General features: G+C 46.8%; 1 protein-coding gene across 8 annotated transcripts in view; it reads right to left on the reverse strand.

Moving 5' to 3' along the window:
• Positions 1 to 16,380, reverse strand: part of trpm3 (transient receptor potential cation channel, subfamily M, member 3) — a 262,662-nt gene that overhangs the window by 12,750 nt on the left and 233,532 nt on the right. For all 8 annotated transcript variants that reach the window (XM_080188382.1, XM_080188380.1, XM_080188381.1 and 5 more), the window contains 6 exons: positions 13,145 to 13,285; positions 11,472 to 11,600; positions 8,302 to 8,553; positions 4,498 to 4,672; positions 1,314 to 1,455; positions 76 to 275 (listed from right to left, as the gene is read on the reverse strand). In XM_080188382.1, coding sequence (XP_080044508.1) covers positions 76 to 275; positions 1,314 to 1,455; positions 4,498 to 4,672; positions 8,302 to 8,553; positions 11,472 to 11,600; positions 13,145 to 13,285 — 1,039 coding nt within the window. The remainder of the gene's footprint in view (positions 1 to 75; positions 276 to 1,313; positions 1,456 to 4,497; positions 4,673 to 8,301; positions 8,554 to 11,471; positions 11,601 to 13,144; positions 13,286 to 16,380) is intronic.

Consider the following 16,380-nt stretch of genomic DNA (forward strand, 5'->3'; position numbering starts at 1 on the left):
TATTGTTGAGATGGATTGGTTAAATAAAGAAGCACACAGCAGCCTTGCAAGGAAAAGCCACTCCCGGCAACTTACTGAGTCCATAATCCTTCTCTTCCGGGTCGGTCTCCTGCTTCCGCCAGCGGCAACAAATGAGCTGGCAGACCATGGTCATGTGACTGAAGGTGATCAGCGGAGGGGGCAGGACAGGCTTTTCGTGGAAGGCCATAATCAGCTGGTACCTTTGAAACTTCCACACCTGGTTCGATATCGATTTGACTTCAAAGAATGTGTTGCTGCGGAGGAAAGAAAGAGATGGGGAGCAGAAATGAGCTTTGACGTGATACATAAAATCAGTGCTCCTTCATTCAGCATGCCCTGGACAGCGGTTTCAACTCACTGAGTTTTCCTCAAAGGGACCAGGGTTTCAATAAAGAAAACTGTTAAATAAAGGACAAGAGAAATGGGATTGTGTTTGGCTGGGATTGCGTTGATAGTCAATCAATCGCCCCCACTGTTGCAAATAAAAATGTGTGAAAGGGCAGCGAAAAAATAACATTAAATAAAAATTGAAGGGAAGAAAGAATCAGAATATCGACAATTGAGTTTGTTCCACCACTGAGTTAAACCATGGCTGATTTCAATCTTTGGAAGTCTTGCTTTAAAGTTTATTTATTAGTGTCACAAGTAGGCTTACATTAACACTGCAATGAAGTCACTGTGAAAATCCTCTAGTGGCCACACTCCAGCACCTGTTCGGGTACACTGAGGGATAATTTAGCACGGCCAATGCACCTAACCGGCACGTCTTTTGGAGTGTGGGAGGAAACCGGGGCACCCAGAGGAAACCCACCCAAACACGGGGGGAAACATGCCAACTCCACACGGACAGAGACACAAGCCGGGAATCGAACACAGATCCCTGGCGCTGTCAGGCAGCGGTGCGAACCATCGTTTTGCCCTGGCACAGTGGATAACAACCCTGTCTCTGGGCCAAAAGCTGTGGGTTCGGGTCTAACCCCAGGATTTGATGACTAAGGAAGGTGCGCTCATAACACAGTCAAACAGCTCGAATGTCCCTACTTCACCGAGGTCCCTCCCTCAGTCACCCCCAGATTCTTCTCATACACCTGAAATCTGAGCTCGGAAAAATTAGGAGATTTTCCACAAATGCATGACGAAAATAAACTGTATAATTATTGCTAAAGGATTGTTGAGGCTGTAAATACAAGCATCCCTTTGTATTAATCATGGAATAATCTTATTCCTGGCACCTGAATGTTAGTCTTTTTTCATTTGTATACCTCATCCATGCATGGTGTCCGAATACTCACTTGAACACTGCTATCAGGAGATTCACCAGCAGAATATTTGCAACTAAGAGATAACAGGCCATAATTGCTGGAATGATCCATGCTCCAGTTATGCAGGGGGGCAAGGGTCTACCATCTTCTGTCAAACCTGCCCCACAGGGAGCTAAAGGAAATGAAAGAGGCATAAAAAAAACAAAGTGGTGATCATTACCAGGGTTTCATGCATTGTTACAGCACGTGACCAAAGATTGCCACTGAGAGGAAGGCATAAATAGGAATAGTTAGAACTGAGTTTGGCCTACATGTGATTCTAGACCCATAGCAATGCGGTTGACTCTTAACTGCCCTCTGAAATGGCTGAACAAGTCACTCAGTTCAAGGGCAATTAGGGATGGGCAATAAATGCTAACAAAGTTAGTGACACACTCATCCCATGAAAGAATTAAAGAATTCAAAATAAATCACTGAAAAGGCAAAAGATTATTCAGTCATCGCCAGGCACAAACTAACTGTCCTGTTTCCTGTATTAAAACAATAACTTCACTCCAAAAGTTCTCCATTGGTGGTGAAGTGCTTTGGGACGTCCCACTGTTGTGAAAGGCGCTAGGGAAATGCAAGAATGCCACCACTGTGCTGGACTGTCGCTTTAAAATGTTCAATGGTCAATAATTCTGTACTGTCTGATAGCTCACAATCAGTTGAGTACGTTTCCTAGTGCTGTAACTCAGCATGGAGTCAAATCCACAATCATATTCCGCGATCATGACGTGAGATATTCAAGGAACACAAGAGTGAACCTTAATGCTGGTGAATTTTTCATTGGGGGAATATGGGGTAAAACATGCTGACAGCCCCCTGTGCAAGGAGGGTGCAAAATTATAGAAGGGAAGGGGGCAGGAAAACATCAAAAATTAAATTGGGACTAGGTAACTTCAAACTATACAATGAAAAGGTAAGGCTCGTTGTGAATAAATGTCAATTCCAACAAGTAATGAGCAGTTTGGATTTCATCTCCTGCTAACCAAGCAGCAAATTTGATCTTGCCCCATCCATAGGCCATTGAGCCCCTCGAGACTATCCAAAGAATGATTACAGCACACCATGTCCATGCCAAGCTATTCAACTAGATCATGGCTGATTGGTATCTAAACTCTATTTTACACACCTTGATTCTTCATACCCTTCCCAACTAGAGTCTACCAATCTCCATTATTAGCCTATCTACTGGCTCCAGCCAATGTTTCTTTATTCATTCGTGGCATATGGGCATCGCTGGTTGGCCAGCATTTATTGCCCATCCCTAATTGCCCTTGGAGGGCAGTTGAGACTCAACCACATTGTTATGGATCTGGAGTCACATGTAGGCCAGACAGCTAAGGAAGTCAGATTTCCTTCCCTAAAGGACATTAGTGAACCGGATGGGTTTTTCCAACAACTGGCAATGGTTTCACAGCCCTCTATGGATTCTTAATTCCAGATTTTTTTTATTGAATGCAAATTATAGCGTGCAAGAAATAATACTTCTCACTGTATGTTAATGCACGTGACAATAATAAATCAAATCAAAAATCTGCTGTGGTGGGATTCGAACCCAGGTCCCTGGAATATTAGCTGAGTTTCTGGATTAATAGTCCAATAATGACACCACTAAGCCATCATGTCCCCTGGAAACAAAGTTCCAGATTTCCACCCCTCCACTTTGTGCAAAGTTCTCCCTTGCTCAAATGGCCTCGCTCAAATTTCAAGTTCTTCTGCCCCTGGTTCTGGGATCACCCCCCCACAGAGGGGATCATTTCCAGTCTATCAAATCCTTAAATCATCAAGCACACCTTAACTTATCATAGAATCCCTACAGTGCAGAAGGAGGCCATTTGGCCCATCCAGTCTGCACTAACTCTCTGACAGAGCATTCCACCCAAGCTCACCCCCTGTCCTGTAACCCCACACTTACCCCACTAATCCACCTAACCTATACACCTTGGGACACTAATGGTCAATTTAGCATGGCCAATCCACCAAACCCGCACATCTTTGGACTGTGGGATGAAACCAGAGCACCCAGAGGAAACCCACAAAGGCGCAGGGAGAACGTGCAGGCTCTGCACAGACAGTGACCCAAGGCCAGAATTGAACCCGGGTCCCTGGCACTGTGAGGCAGCATTGCTCACCACTGTACCACCGTGCTGCCCACAGTGAATTAGATCCCTATTGAATCTTCTATATTCAGGACAATCCAAGTCTGGTCTATACAATCTGTTCTCCTTCCTTAGGATATTCCTTAAAACCTATCTCTCTGACCAAGCTTTTGGTCATTTCTCTGACTATCTCCTCTGTCTGGGACTGTGGGACATTTTATGATGTTGATAGTGCCACACAAATGGAAGTGATTGTTTATCTCAGTGGCCTTGCTGTCTGTCACTCTCTAATGCCGCTAATTAATTTTAACTGTGAATCTGACCCATTCCAGGTATCGTACAGTGGACTGACGTACAAGAATATCTGTCTAACATGGCCATATTTTTTCCAGTGTAGAATAAGGTTTTGGATTTATCTGCTGCCACTGGGTTTCAGAGTGACATTGTGCGACATGTTAAAGGAACTTTAATGTGCCTAGGATCGTGACTTCAGCTGTGAGCATACCACCTCCCCCACCCTTCCCACCCTCCTCACCATCCCCTACCCTCCTTCACACTCCCCCACACTCCCTCCCCCTCCCCCACCCTCCTTCACACTCCCCCACACTCCCTCACCCTCCCCTACCCTTCCCCCACCCTTCCCCCACCCTCCTCACCATCCCCTACCCTCCTTCACACTCCCCCACACTCCCTCCCCCACCCTTCCCCACCCTCCTTCACATTCCCCCACACTCCCTCACCCTCCCCTACCCTTCCCCCACCCTTCCCCCACCCTCCTCACCATCCCCTACCCTCCTTCACACTCCCCCACACTCCCTCCCCCACCCTTCCCCAACCTCCTTCACATTCCCCCACACTCCCTCACCCTCCCCCACCCTTCCCCCACCCTCACCCACCCTCCTCACCCTCCCCTATCCTCCTTCACGTTCCCCCACACTCCCTCACTCTCCCCCACCCTTCCCCCGCCTTTCCCCCACCCTCCCTCGCCCTCCCTCCACACAGTCGTCCACCCTCCTCCACCCTCCCTCCCCCTCCCACGCGCTCCTCCACCCTCCCCCACGCGCACTCACGATCAATCTGGTCGGCGAACACCTCTCCATAGATCATCCAGTAAGGCATGTAGAAAATATTTCGGGCCAAGCGCCAGGATGGGTCTTCGTTGGGGTGAAGGATCGCCTGGCGCGCCACTCCAAAGCTCATTAAAATCACCAGCATGATGATCACAAAGTACATCATGTCGATCATCTGTAAATGAAAAGGGAAGGTAACAGGAACAACCGCAGGCCATTCAGCCCCTTACCAGCATTCAGTAGAATCATGGCCGATTTGTACCCGAGCTTTATCGCCCTGGTTTCCACAACTCTTCACGTTCTTGTGTTAACGCAAACCTTCCAGTTTCTGAAATTTGCGATGGCCCCTCAGCAGCGTTTGATGGGACAGAGTTCCGGATTTCCGCTCCCCTCTGAGTAAAGAACCCAACATCACCCTGAACACCCAAGCTCTATTTTTATGGTTAATCCCCCTCTCCTCTCCAGACCTACCCGAGGAATTAGTTTCTATCTATTCTAGCCAATCATGTAATCATCCCAAACCTCAATTAAAATCACCTCAAGAAAACATTAGTGACAAAGCGTTCCTCTTATACAATAATATACATAATATAAGGTATTATACAATAATACCTTATTTGCAAGATAATTGAATGACTGGGTGGCACAGTGGTTAGTACCGCTGCCTCACAGTGCCGGAGACCTGGGTTCAATTCTAGCCTTGGGTCACTGTCTGTGTGGAGTTTGCACGTTCTCCCTGTGTCTGCATGGGTTTCCTCTGGGTGCCCCGGTTTCCTCCCACAGTCCGAAAGACGTGCTGGTTGGGTGCATTGGCCGTGCTAAATTCTCCGTCAGCGAACCCAAACAGGTGCTGAAGTGTGGCGACTAGGGGAATTTCACAGTAACTTCATTGTAATGTTAATGTAAGCCTTACTTGTAACACTAATAAATAAATACTGAGCTCCGACTGGGAAACCAGATTGCCATTTACAAACGTTAAATTCACGGAGAGATAAAGCAACCAGAGAATCCGTGTAGTGCAGAAGGAGGTCGTTTGGCCCATCGAGTCTGCACCAACCACAATCCCCATAACCCTACTGACCACCTGATAATATGGTCAATTTAGCACGGCCAATCCACCCAACCCGTACATCTTTGGAGTGCGGGAGGAAACCGGAGCACCCGGAGGAAACCCACATAGACACGGGGGAGAACGTGCAAACTCCACACAGACAGTAATTCCAGGCCGGAATTGAACCCGGGTCCCTGGCGCTGCGGGGTAGCAGTGCTAACCACTGTGTCATCGTGCCACCCTTTCATACTAGGGATCCAGATTTGGGTATCGTTCTGGTGAATGTCCAGTGCACCCACTGCTATGGCAATGCACCCTTCCTCAGATGGTTAAAACAGTCAAAAAAAATCTTATCACCATGTCTCTATTTTATACTGTGGTTCCTTGAGAGAAAGACACAATATTTATAAGAAACTTCAGATTTTTCAAGTCTCGTGTATTTATACAGGGTGTGATTTTTCTCCCTCTCCCCAGAGTGTTTTGCAGTGGGAGGCAGTGTGCTGTTTGCTGGTGGAGGGATGATATGGGCCCGTCATTATCAATGGGGGTTCCCATTAAACACACCCACCCCCTGCTGGCAAACCTGTGACGGGGGGTGTACCGTTTCCCACCTGCATAAATGGCAGTAAGATTTCGATGATAGTTACGTGGAAGATACAGAACAGAAACAGTCCCCTTGGCCCATCTGCTGCATGCTGGTGTTTATACTCCCCCCAGTCCTCCTCCCACCCAACCTTCAGCTCACCCCACCAGCAGAACGTCCAATTCCTTTCTCCCTCATGTGCTTCAGCTTAGATGCACTTGTACCATTCACCTCAACCATTCTCTGTGAATTCCAACTTTCCACCACTCTCTGTTCTCCTTAAATCTCTTTTGGGTTTATTAGCGACTAACTTATAACTGTAGCCCCAAATTTTGGACGCTGCCAAATAACTACCCTATCAAATAACTCCATCATATTGAAGGTATTGAACACATGAGTAAGGAGGTTGTGGTGAACTTGCATAACACACTAGTTAGGCCTCATAGAGTTACAGCATGGAAACAGGCCCTTCGGCCCAACTTGTCCATGCTGCCCTTTTATCTTGATCAGTAAGCTAGTCCCAATGGTCTGCATTTGGCCCATATCCCTCTCTACCTATCCTATACATGTAACTGTCGAAATACTTTTTAAAAGGCAAAATTGTACCCCCCTCTACTACTACCTCTGGCAGCTCGCTCCAGACACTCACCATCCTCTGTGTGAAAAAATTGCCCCTCTGTACCCTTTTGTATCTCTCCCCTCTCACCTTAAACCTATGCCCTCTAGTTTAAGACTCCACTACCTTTGGGAAAAGATATTGACTATCTAGCTGACCTATGCCCCTCGTTATTTTTTAGGCCTCTATAAGATCACCCCTCAGCCTAGGGAAAAAAGTCTCAGTCTATCCAACCTCTCCTTGTAAGTCAAACCATCAAGTTCCAGTAGCATCCTAGTAAATCTTTCCTGCACTCTTTCTAGTTTAATAACATCCTTTCTGTAATAGAATGACCGGAACTCTACACAGTATTCCAAGTGTTGCCTGGAGACTGTGTTCAGTTCTGGGTGCCATTTTTGAGGAAGGATGTGAAAGCATTGGAGAGAGTACTGAGGAGATTCTCAGGACTGAGTCCATGGCTAAAAAAAATGTAGCTTTGAGGATAGATTGGAGAGATTGGGACTGTTTTCCTTGGAGAAAAGAAGGTTGAGAGCCTATGATAGATGTATTGAAGACTCTGAGGTATATGGACAGGCCAAATAGCGAGAAATTGTTCCCTCTTAAGGGAAACCCAACAACTAGAGGGCATAGATTCAAAATGATGGGCAAAAGGAATAGGGGTGATGTGAAGAAAGACTTTTTTCAGCCAGCGGGTGATTGTAGTCTGGAAAAAACTTCCTCGGAGGATGCTGGAGGCAGGTTTGATCGAGGTATTCATAAGGGAATTGGACTGCTATCTGAATTGAAAGAATGAGCAAGGTCATGGAGATAAGGCAGGGGAGTGGGACTGGGTAGAATGCTCTATCAGACAGCCAGTGCACAATCAATGGGCTGAATGGCCTCCTTCTGCACTGTAGAGATTCTGCGACCTTTTGGGACAAGTAAAGACCTTTTCTTTACATGTCCCAATATTGGCTGGGATTCTCCAACATTGCTCGCGACTGGGATTCTCCAGTCCTGCTGCAGTGAATGAAGATCTGGCCGAAGTGGTGGAGGCTGCCTCGCTAAATATATTTAAGACGCGGGTTGATAGGTTTTTGATAGGCAAGGGGATTAAGGGTTATGGGGAGAGGGCGGGAATGTGGAACTGAGCCACGACAGATCAGCCATGATCTTATTGAATGGCGGGGCAGGCTCGAAGGGCGAGATGGCCTACTCCTGCTCCTATTTCTTATGTTCTTATGTTCTTATGAGCGCCAAATTCTCTATTCTCGTTTGCAGCGGTGAAGATCGGAGAATCCCGGCTACCATCTCCTTTGACCTGGTGCCATCATCCTTTTTCTTTTATTATATTTCTCTGGCCTTCCCTTTTGTCCTTTGACTCTGGCCCTGATTCTCTGCCTCTGTACCCCCTTAAAACCTGTCACATCTCAGGTTTTTGTCAGTTGAGATTGTGAACTTCTGTTTCTCCCTCCACAGGTGCTGCCTAACCTTCTAAGTATTTCCAGCATTATCTCTCTTTGTTTCTGTCTCTGCTGTATTTCACTTTTGATTTGAGTAGGTTATTCATCTTACCATTTTTCCAATCATCATGACATAAGGCCCCAGATACTTGTTGACTCCGAAGATGTCTAATAGGCGAATGTACCAGTAAATGATGTCGACGCAGTAGATAACTCGGCCGTAGCTCATGTATGGCTGCTCCTGGAGGCGCAGCACCATTCCGACAGAAAAAAGCAGGATAGCCATGAGATCCGTGATATTCCAGTATTCCTGCAGCCAGACCTTGACCTTCTGCAACAACTTCCCAGGCTCAGACATCAGGATCTGATCAAGCCAAATCATTGAATCAACTCAGTGGAAAAGACCGTAAGGAATAAATAATAAGGACAAATGTCCATCAGGGAATATTTAGAACCAGAGTGGCACAATGGTTGGCATCACTGCCTCACAGCGCCAGAGATCCAGGTTTGATTCCTGCTTTGAGTCACTGCCTGTGCAGAGTCTGCACCTTCTCATTGTGTCTGCATGGGTGGCACAGTGGTTAGCACTGCTGCCTCTCAGTGCCAGGGATCGAGGTTCGATTCCTGCTTTGAGTCACTGTCTGTGCAGAGTCTGTACCTTCTTGTTCTGTCTGCATGGATGGCACAGTGTTTAGCATTGTTGCCTCTCAGCGCCAGGGACCCGGGTATGATTCCCGGCCTCAGGCCTCTGTCTGTGTGGAGTTTGCACGTTCTCCCCATGTCTGGATGGGTTTCCTCCGGGTGCTCCGGTTTCCTCCCACAGACTGAAAGACGTGCTGGTTAGGTGCGTTGGCCGTGCAAAATTCTCCCTCAGTGTACCCAAACAGGCACCGGAGTGTGGCGACATGGGGATTTTCACAGCAACTCCATTGCAGTGTTAAGGTAGGCCTACTTGTGACACTAATAAACTGGGTGTCATTGAGCTGGATCAGTGTGTGGTCCTACAGATTAAGAGGATGCAAGTCAGGAGAGATGGTGGCATAGTGGTTATGTCACTGGATTAGTAATCCAGAGACCCAGGCTAATATTTGGGGTTCGTGGGTTCATAAATCCATAGTTTGTGTCTATTACTGCGCCCAGGGAGTTGGCCTTGCCTGATGGGTCACACCTAACTGGTTCACATGTTTTACCTCCTGCGCTGTGTGAAACTTCCACTGCCCCTTTCCACTGAAAGGAGCTTGTATCTAAGCCTGACAAATTTTTACTACAAGCCTCAATCAGGGTTACTGTGAATGAACAGAATGTGGTAAATAAGGTTGGTGAGTTACTGGCACAGATTGCCAGGTGGAAATATTGGGCTTGATCTTTCCAGCCAGGCACCTGCTCTGCAAAGTCAGAGAATTTGGTGCCCAGTGAAATCTCTGCTCTCTGCAGTGGGATAGGAAAAGCAGGGTGAAAAATTCCTGCTATGATGTTGTGGCTATAACAGTGACCTGGCTCAAAGTATGGGGAGACTGGGTGTTAAATACTCCTTAATACAGGGTAAATGCAGGAAACGTAAAGCTTTTACAAAGATGATTTCATGGTCATCGTTTGACATTTAATTGCAGATTTTTATCTGCATCATCTGCTGCGGTGGGATGTGAACCTAGATTCCCAAATCATCGCTCTGGGTCTCTGGCTTACACGTCTTCTGACATACCACCACCTAGGAAGGAAAGGGGAAGAAGTGGCAAGAGTTAATTAAGGAGACCATTGCAGCGCTGGAGAGAAAGGATGTCCCAGGGGGTTCAAAGACAGAATCGATTGGGTCAGATCTCAGGAACATAAAAAGTGCAATTACATTGTTCAGGATGACCTACAAGACCGCCAACTGAATTGAAGGATGGAAAGAAACAAATGTGCAAGGAAGTTACAGAGAGAGATGCAAGAATTTCATAGTTATAATGTGGGGCTTTAATTATCTGAATATGGACTGGAGTAATAGGGCAGAGAGGAGAAAGCTTTCAGGAAAATGTTTTGCAATAGTAAGTCTCTTGGCCAATGAGAAAGGAGGCATTGCTTGACCTGATTCTTGGTAAGCCAATTGGATCAAATGTCCTTCAGGCAACAGTTAGCAATCAATGCATCATAATGTTTAGGCTGATAGTGGAAAAGGATAAAGAACAATCTACAGTAAGAGTGATTAACAACCAACTTACACTGGGGTTAAGAATGGATCTGGGCCAAATAAACTGGAGTCAAAGGTTGGACACAGTAACGGAACAATGGGCTGCCTTCAAAGAGGAGAAGGCTCAGGCTCAGTCAAGGTACATTCCCTCAAAAAGGAATGGTAGAGCAAATAAATCCAGGTGACAAATGAAATAGAAATAAAATTAAAGCAAAAGAAAATTGCGTATGGTAGATTCCAGGTGGAGTGCAACTGAGAATAGAGGCTGAGTATAGAGGGTTCAGAGAGAAGGTGAAAAAGCAAATAGAAACAAAGAGGGAGCATGAGAAGAGGCTGGCAGCTGACATGATAAAGGGAATCACAAAGACTTCCATAGGCATATAAATAGTAAAAAGATGGGAAAGGAGTAGGACTGATTTGGGACCAAAACGTCACAGGGATAGAGGGCATGGCTATTGAATAGTTTACCAAGGAAGAAGGTACTACCTGGCCATGGATAGAAGAGAAGGAAATTCAGACACTAGGATTTAAATTTAATAAGGAAGAGGCATTGGATAGGCTGGTATATGGTTGAAAAGGCACCAGAACCATGGTGGCACAGCGGTTAGCATTGCTGCCTCACAGAGTCAGGGACCAAGGTTTAACTCCTGCCTTGAGTCACTGTTTGTGTGGAGTCTGGGCCTTCTCCCCATGTCTGCATGGGTTTCCTCTGGATGCTCCAGTTTCCTCCCACCGTCCAAAGATGTACAGGTTAGGTGGATTAGCCATGGTAAATTGTCCCTTAGTGTCGGGGGAGGGGTTAGCAGGGTAAATACATGGGGTTATGGGATTGGGGCCTGGGTAGGATTGTGGTTGGCGCAGGCTAGATGGGCTAAATGGCCTCCTTCTGCACTGTGGGGATTCTATGATTCTAACTGGATGAGATGCATCTAAAGGAAGTTGGAGGGAATATTACGGAGACACTGGCAATAAATCATTAGTCTTCCTTCAACTCAGGAGTGATGTCATAGGATTGGAGATTTGCAGGCATTACACCCTTGTTACAGAAGGCTTAGGTGCACGAGAAACTCAGTAATAACCAAAAGAAACATTGCTCTCTGCTGTGAGCTTACCTCTCGCATCTTCTCTATGCCGAGGGTGAAAATATAAGAGATCACAATCCACTCCTGCACCGACGGCCATCGTTCCATCTTCACCAAAACAATGTAGTTAAAAAGCATCAGGTAGCCAAAATAGGCCAGCTGTTTGACAGAAAACACAGAGCACTATCAACGGCAAGAGTTTGGACATTTAACTGGCATTCAGGTCTCGGTAATTTGGGAGAAAGGGGGAACGTCCCTATCTAGGTCCAATAAAGCTCTCGACTGCCATTGGCTGGAGGTTGTAGGGTCGGAGGTGGGGGGGACTGCCCCATGAGGACCATTCCTTTGAGCCTGTGCTCACATTTACACCGTCCCTTCTCCCAAAGGTGCAAAACACAAAGAGAAATATAGGAGCTTGAGACCATTCAGCCCCTCAGGCTGGTTCCACCATTCAATTAGTTGATGGCTTTACCTCTCCATGATGGAGCTTGTACTCTTTGATCTCATGACTCTCACCCTCTAATTCCTTCATTTTTGTCCTCTGCCGTTAGCACAGAACCTTGTACTAGATTGGTCAACTCTCTGGGTCACTCTCTACAGGACCCTCCAATGCTGGTACCCGTCTCAATGCCTATAAAAGTTATCTTTTCGAACATGCTTTACTTTGCCCCTCTTAACTCTTCCCCTGCACCTGCTTCTCCTCTGCAATTTGCCTTGGCGTGTTTGGTCTGTTAAAGAAACTCATTAAACCTAGCTGAAAGGGGAGACATGTTGGCCAAGTTTCTCATCAGGGCAAACACAGGAATACCAAATTTCAAACCATTTACACGACGGGATAACAAGGTGCTGATTAATTGGCAAATTGACCCTGATTGGCTGTGGCATTGCCAAGGAGAAAGCAACAGGGAATAATTGATTCCCAAAATTCCCTGAATTCAGAGAACGCGCAAGGCCTGAATATATTCATTGGGTGGGATCATCCGGCTGCACTCCTCCCAAAATCGGTAAATCCCGCCCAAGGTCAACGGCCCTTTGCATGGTCTGTGACAATTCCCATGGTGGGTGGGATAGGAAAACGTCCCCCCTCCAACTGTTGTTTTCATTACTGCTTCAGTATTCATTATTGCTTTCAGGAAAATCCTGGAGCTACCTCCCTAACAGCTCTGTGGGTGTACCTACACCGCACGACTGCAGCGGTTCAAGAAAGCAGCTCACTGCCAGCTTTGCACGTGGATTGGGAATGTACGTTGGCCTTACCCAGTGATGCCCACATACTGCTTTTCTCAAAAAGAATCTGGTGACCTGAATAATAACTGGCCAAAATATCCAGTCGAGGTCGTTGGATTTGATTATCGTACTTTAAAATAGAGGGCTGTTTGCTCCCTCTGCAACGAGGCTGGAGAATTTGGCGGTGAACCAAATCTCCATTCACTGCGGCGGGATGGGAAAATCCCATTGGTGTGAAGGGTGGTAAGATTCCGGCCATAGTCTAGCAGTTAACCATCAGTTACATCTGTATAAACCATCACCTATTGGATTTGATGTTAGTTGGCCATCTTGTATAATTTTGAATTATTAGTCCATTGAGAAATATCAATGTACCTCTTAGTCCATTGAGACATGTCCTTCAGCCTAGATTAAAGGATTACCAATTAGCAATGTGAGAATCGCAGCATTATTATTCTGCCTGATCAATTGCTTACCGTGTGAAACCAGAACTTAACAATCGGAGCATTGTAGAATTCATAAATTTTTCGTCCAAAGGGAATCATTCTATGTACAGTCGGCACTTCCTCCTCATTCTTTTTTCGCACGGATTCCCCATTCACCCCGTCCAGCATTGCCTGGGAGCAACAGAATGTCACAACTCTGAACCTTGACCTTTGACAGCCCTGCATCGCAACCAATAGCAATCAATTTGAATTTCCACAAGGGGTTTATCTCTCCTCTATGTCCTACCAGGGCCAGGATTCTCTGACCTTACCCGCGGCTGTGAATCCCCAGTCCTGCTGCGGTGAACCGAGATTTGGTTGAGTGCCAAATTCTCCATTCTTGCAGACAGCGGGAGAGGGGTGTGCGAGGCCGGAGAATTCCGGCCTAGATCTTCAGGAGAAGATGACCGCTGGGTGACATGGCGTGGTCTGGAGGAGATGTTCTGATGAACTTAAGGCTATGTTAGGAAAGGTTCAGCAGAAATGGAATTTAGCCGCACTTCAATGGGGAGGCTTCAGTTGAAGGATTTAACAGATTATTCACCCACAGGGAAGAACTTTACCAGCACATCAACCCAAGGTTTGTATGACCTGCCCAAGGCCACAGAGAATGCCATTCTCTGAGCTTCGCCCGCCCCCAGAATCAGGGCGTGCGGGCTAGTAAAATTCTGGCCACAGTCTCAAAATCGATGGACCGAACAGTCTCGGAAATGGAAATTCTGGCCAGTATTCCTTCTCATTCACCCTACTCAATAACAGCTTGCATTTATATACTGCTTTTAACATAGTAAAATGTCACAAGGTGCTCTACAAGGAGGTTATCAGACAGCATTTCACATTGAGCCACATAAGGAGATGTTAGGACAAATGACCAATAACTCGGTCAAAGAAGTGAGACTCAAGAAATGTCTTCAAGGAGAAGACGGAGGCGGAGAGGTTTAGGAAGGAAATTCCAAAGCTTAGGGCTGCCAGTAGATTGTGCAAACAGCCAGAATTGGAGGAGTGCAGAGATCTCAGAGGGCAATAGGATTGGAGGAGCTTACAGAGAGAGGGTGGGGGCGAGGCCCATTTCAAAACAAGGATGAGAATTCAGAAAGCAAGCAAGGACCGGAGACAACTGGATTAAACCTGCGACCCTCCTGGAATACTTGCTTTAGTTATAGATTGGACAATATACAGGGCTGGGGGGAACGGAACTAAAAGGCTGGTTCTCTCAAAGAGACGGCACGCGCATAATGGGCCGAATGGCTTCCTCCTGTGCTGTAATATCCTATGAAATGTTCAGATAAGAACATAAGAACATAAGAAATAGGAGCAGGAGTAGGCCATCTAGCCCTTCGAGCCTGCCCTGCCATTCAATAAGATCATGGCTGATCTGTCGTGGCTCAGTTCCACATTCCCGCCCTCTCCCCATAACCCTTAATCCCCTCTCTTATCAAAAACCCATCAACCCGCGTCTTAAAAATATTTAGCGAGGCAGCCTCCACCACTTCAACGGGCAGAGAATTCCAGAGATTCACCACCCTTTAAGTGAAGAAGTTCCTCCTCAACTCCGTTCTAAACCGCCCCCCTTTTATCTTGAGGCTGTGCCCCCTAGTCCTACTGTCTTTTTTGAGCGGGAAGAGTCTCTCCACCTCTATCCTATCCATCCCATTCATCATCTTATACGTCTCAATGAGATCTCCCCTCATTCTTCTAAACTCTAACGAGTACAAGCCTAGTTTATTCAGCCTCTCCTCATAGCTCAACCCCCTCAACTCCGGTATCAGCCTAGTAAACCTCCTCTGCACTCCCTCCAAGGCCAAAATATCTTTGCGCAGGTGTGGCGCCCAAAACTGCACACAGTACTCCAGCTGCGGCCTCACCAATGCCCTATACAGCTGCAGCAAGACCTCCCTACTTTTATATTCAATCCCCCTCGCTATGAAGGCCAGCATCCCATTCGCCTTCCTGACCACCTGCTGCACCTGCAAGCTGGGTTTTTGCGACTCATGCACAAGGACCCCGAGGTCCCTCTGCACCGTCGCCTGCTGCAGTTTTTCGCCCCGTAAGTAATAGTCCTTCCTACCATTATTCCTACCAAAGTGGACCACCTCACACTTGCCAACATTAAATTCCATTTGCCATTTCCTGGCCCATTCGCCCAGCCTATCTAAATCCTTCTGCAGACTCTCCACACCCTCCGCACAATTTGCAGTTCCCCCAATCTTGGTGTCATCAGCAAATTTCGACACCCTACACTCGGTTCCCTCCTCCAGATCATCTATATAAATGGTAAAAAGCTGAGGCCCCAGCACCGACCCCTGGGGCACTCCACTAGTCACCATCCGCCAATCCGAATAGCACCCGTTGACCCCCACTCTCTGCCTCCTATTTGACAACCAATCCTCTATCCACGCTAACACCCTACCCCCAACTCCATGTCCCCTGACCTTCTGCAATAACCTCTTGTGAGGTACTTTGTCAAACGCCTTCTGAAAATCTAGAAAGACCACATCCACCGACTCTCCTCTATCCACCGCCCGAGACACATCCTCATAGAACTCCAGTAAATTTGTCAGACACGACTTCCCTTCAATGAAACCGTGCTGCGTCTGCTCTATCAAGCAATTCCCTTCAAGATGCCTTGCAATTTCCTCCTTAATGACAGATTCTAACATTTTACCTACCACAGACGTTAAACTAACCGGCCTATAATCACAAATCTTTCCTGAACCTTTATAGTGGTTAGCCTCACAGCGCCTGGGACCCGGGTTTGATTCCCGGCTTGGGTCACTGTCTGTGTGGAGTCTGCACGTTCTCCCTGTGTCTGTGTGGGTTTCCTCTGGGTGCTCCAGATTCCTCCCACATTCTGAAAGGTGTGCTGGTTAGATGCGTTGACCTGAACAGGTGCCGGAATGTGGCAACTGGGGGAATTTCACAGTAACTTCATTGAAACATTAATGAAAGCTTTGCTTGTGACTAGTAAATAAACTTTAACTTTGCTTTTGATTCATTTTTAACACACGACACAATACAATATAAAGATTCTGTCCATATTGTGGTGTTCACTGTTCTTGCTGACTGCTTTCTCATTTCTCAGCCTTGGCCTATTCAGCCTTTTCCTACTGAACTGCTGCAGAAACTAATGTTAGCCTCTAGGCCGTGACAACCTTCACTCAGTGGGTAGGACTCTTGTCCGTATCAGAAGGTTTAAACCCCCTCCGGCAATTTGGTCACATAATCTC

Source organism: Carcharhinus amblyrhynchos, chromosome 5 (assembly GCF_965287045.1).
Source record: "Carcharhinus amblyrhynchos chromosome 5, sCarAmb.v2.hapA, whole genome shotgun sequence".
Lineage (NCBI taxonomy): Eukaryota > Metazoa > Chordata > Chondrichthyes > Carcharhiniformes > Carcharhinidae > Carcharhinus > Carcharhinus amblyrhynchos.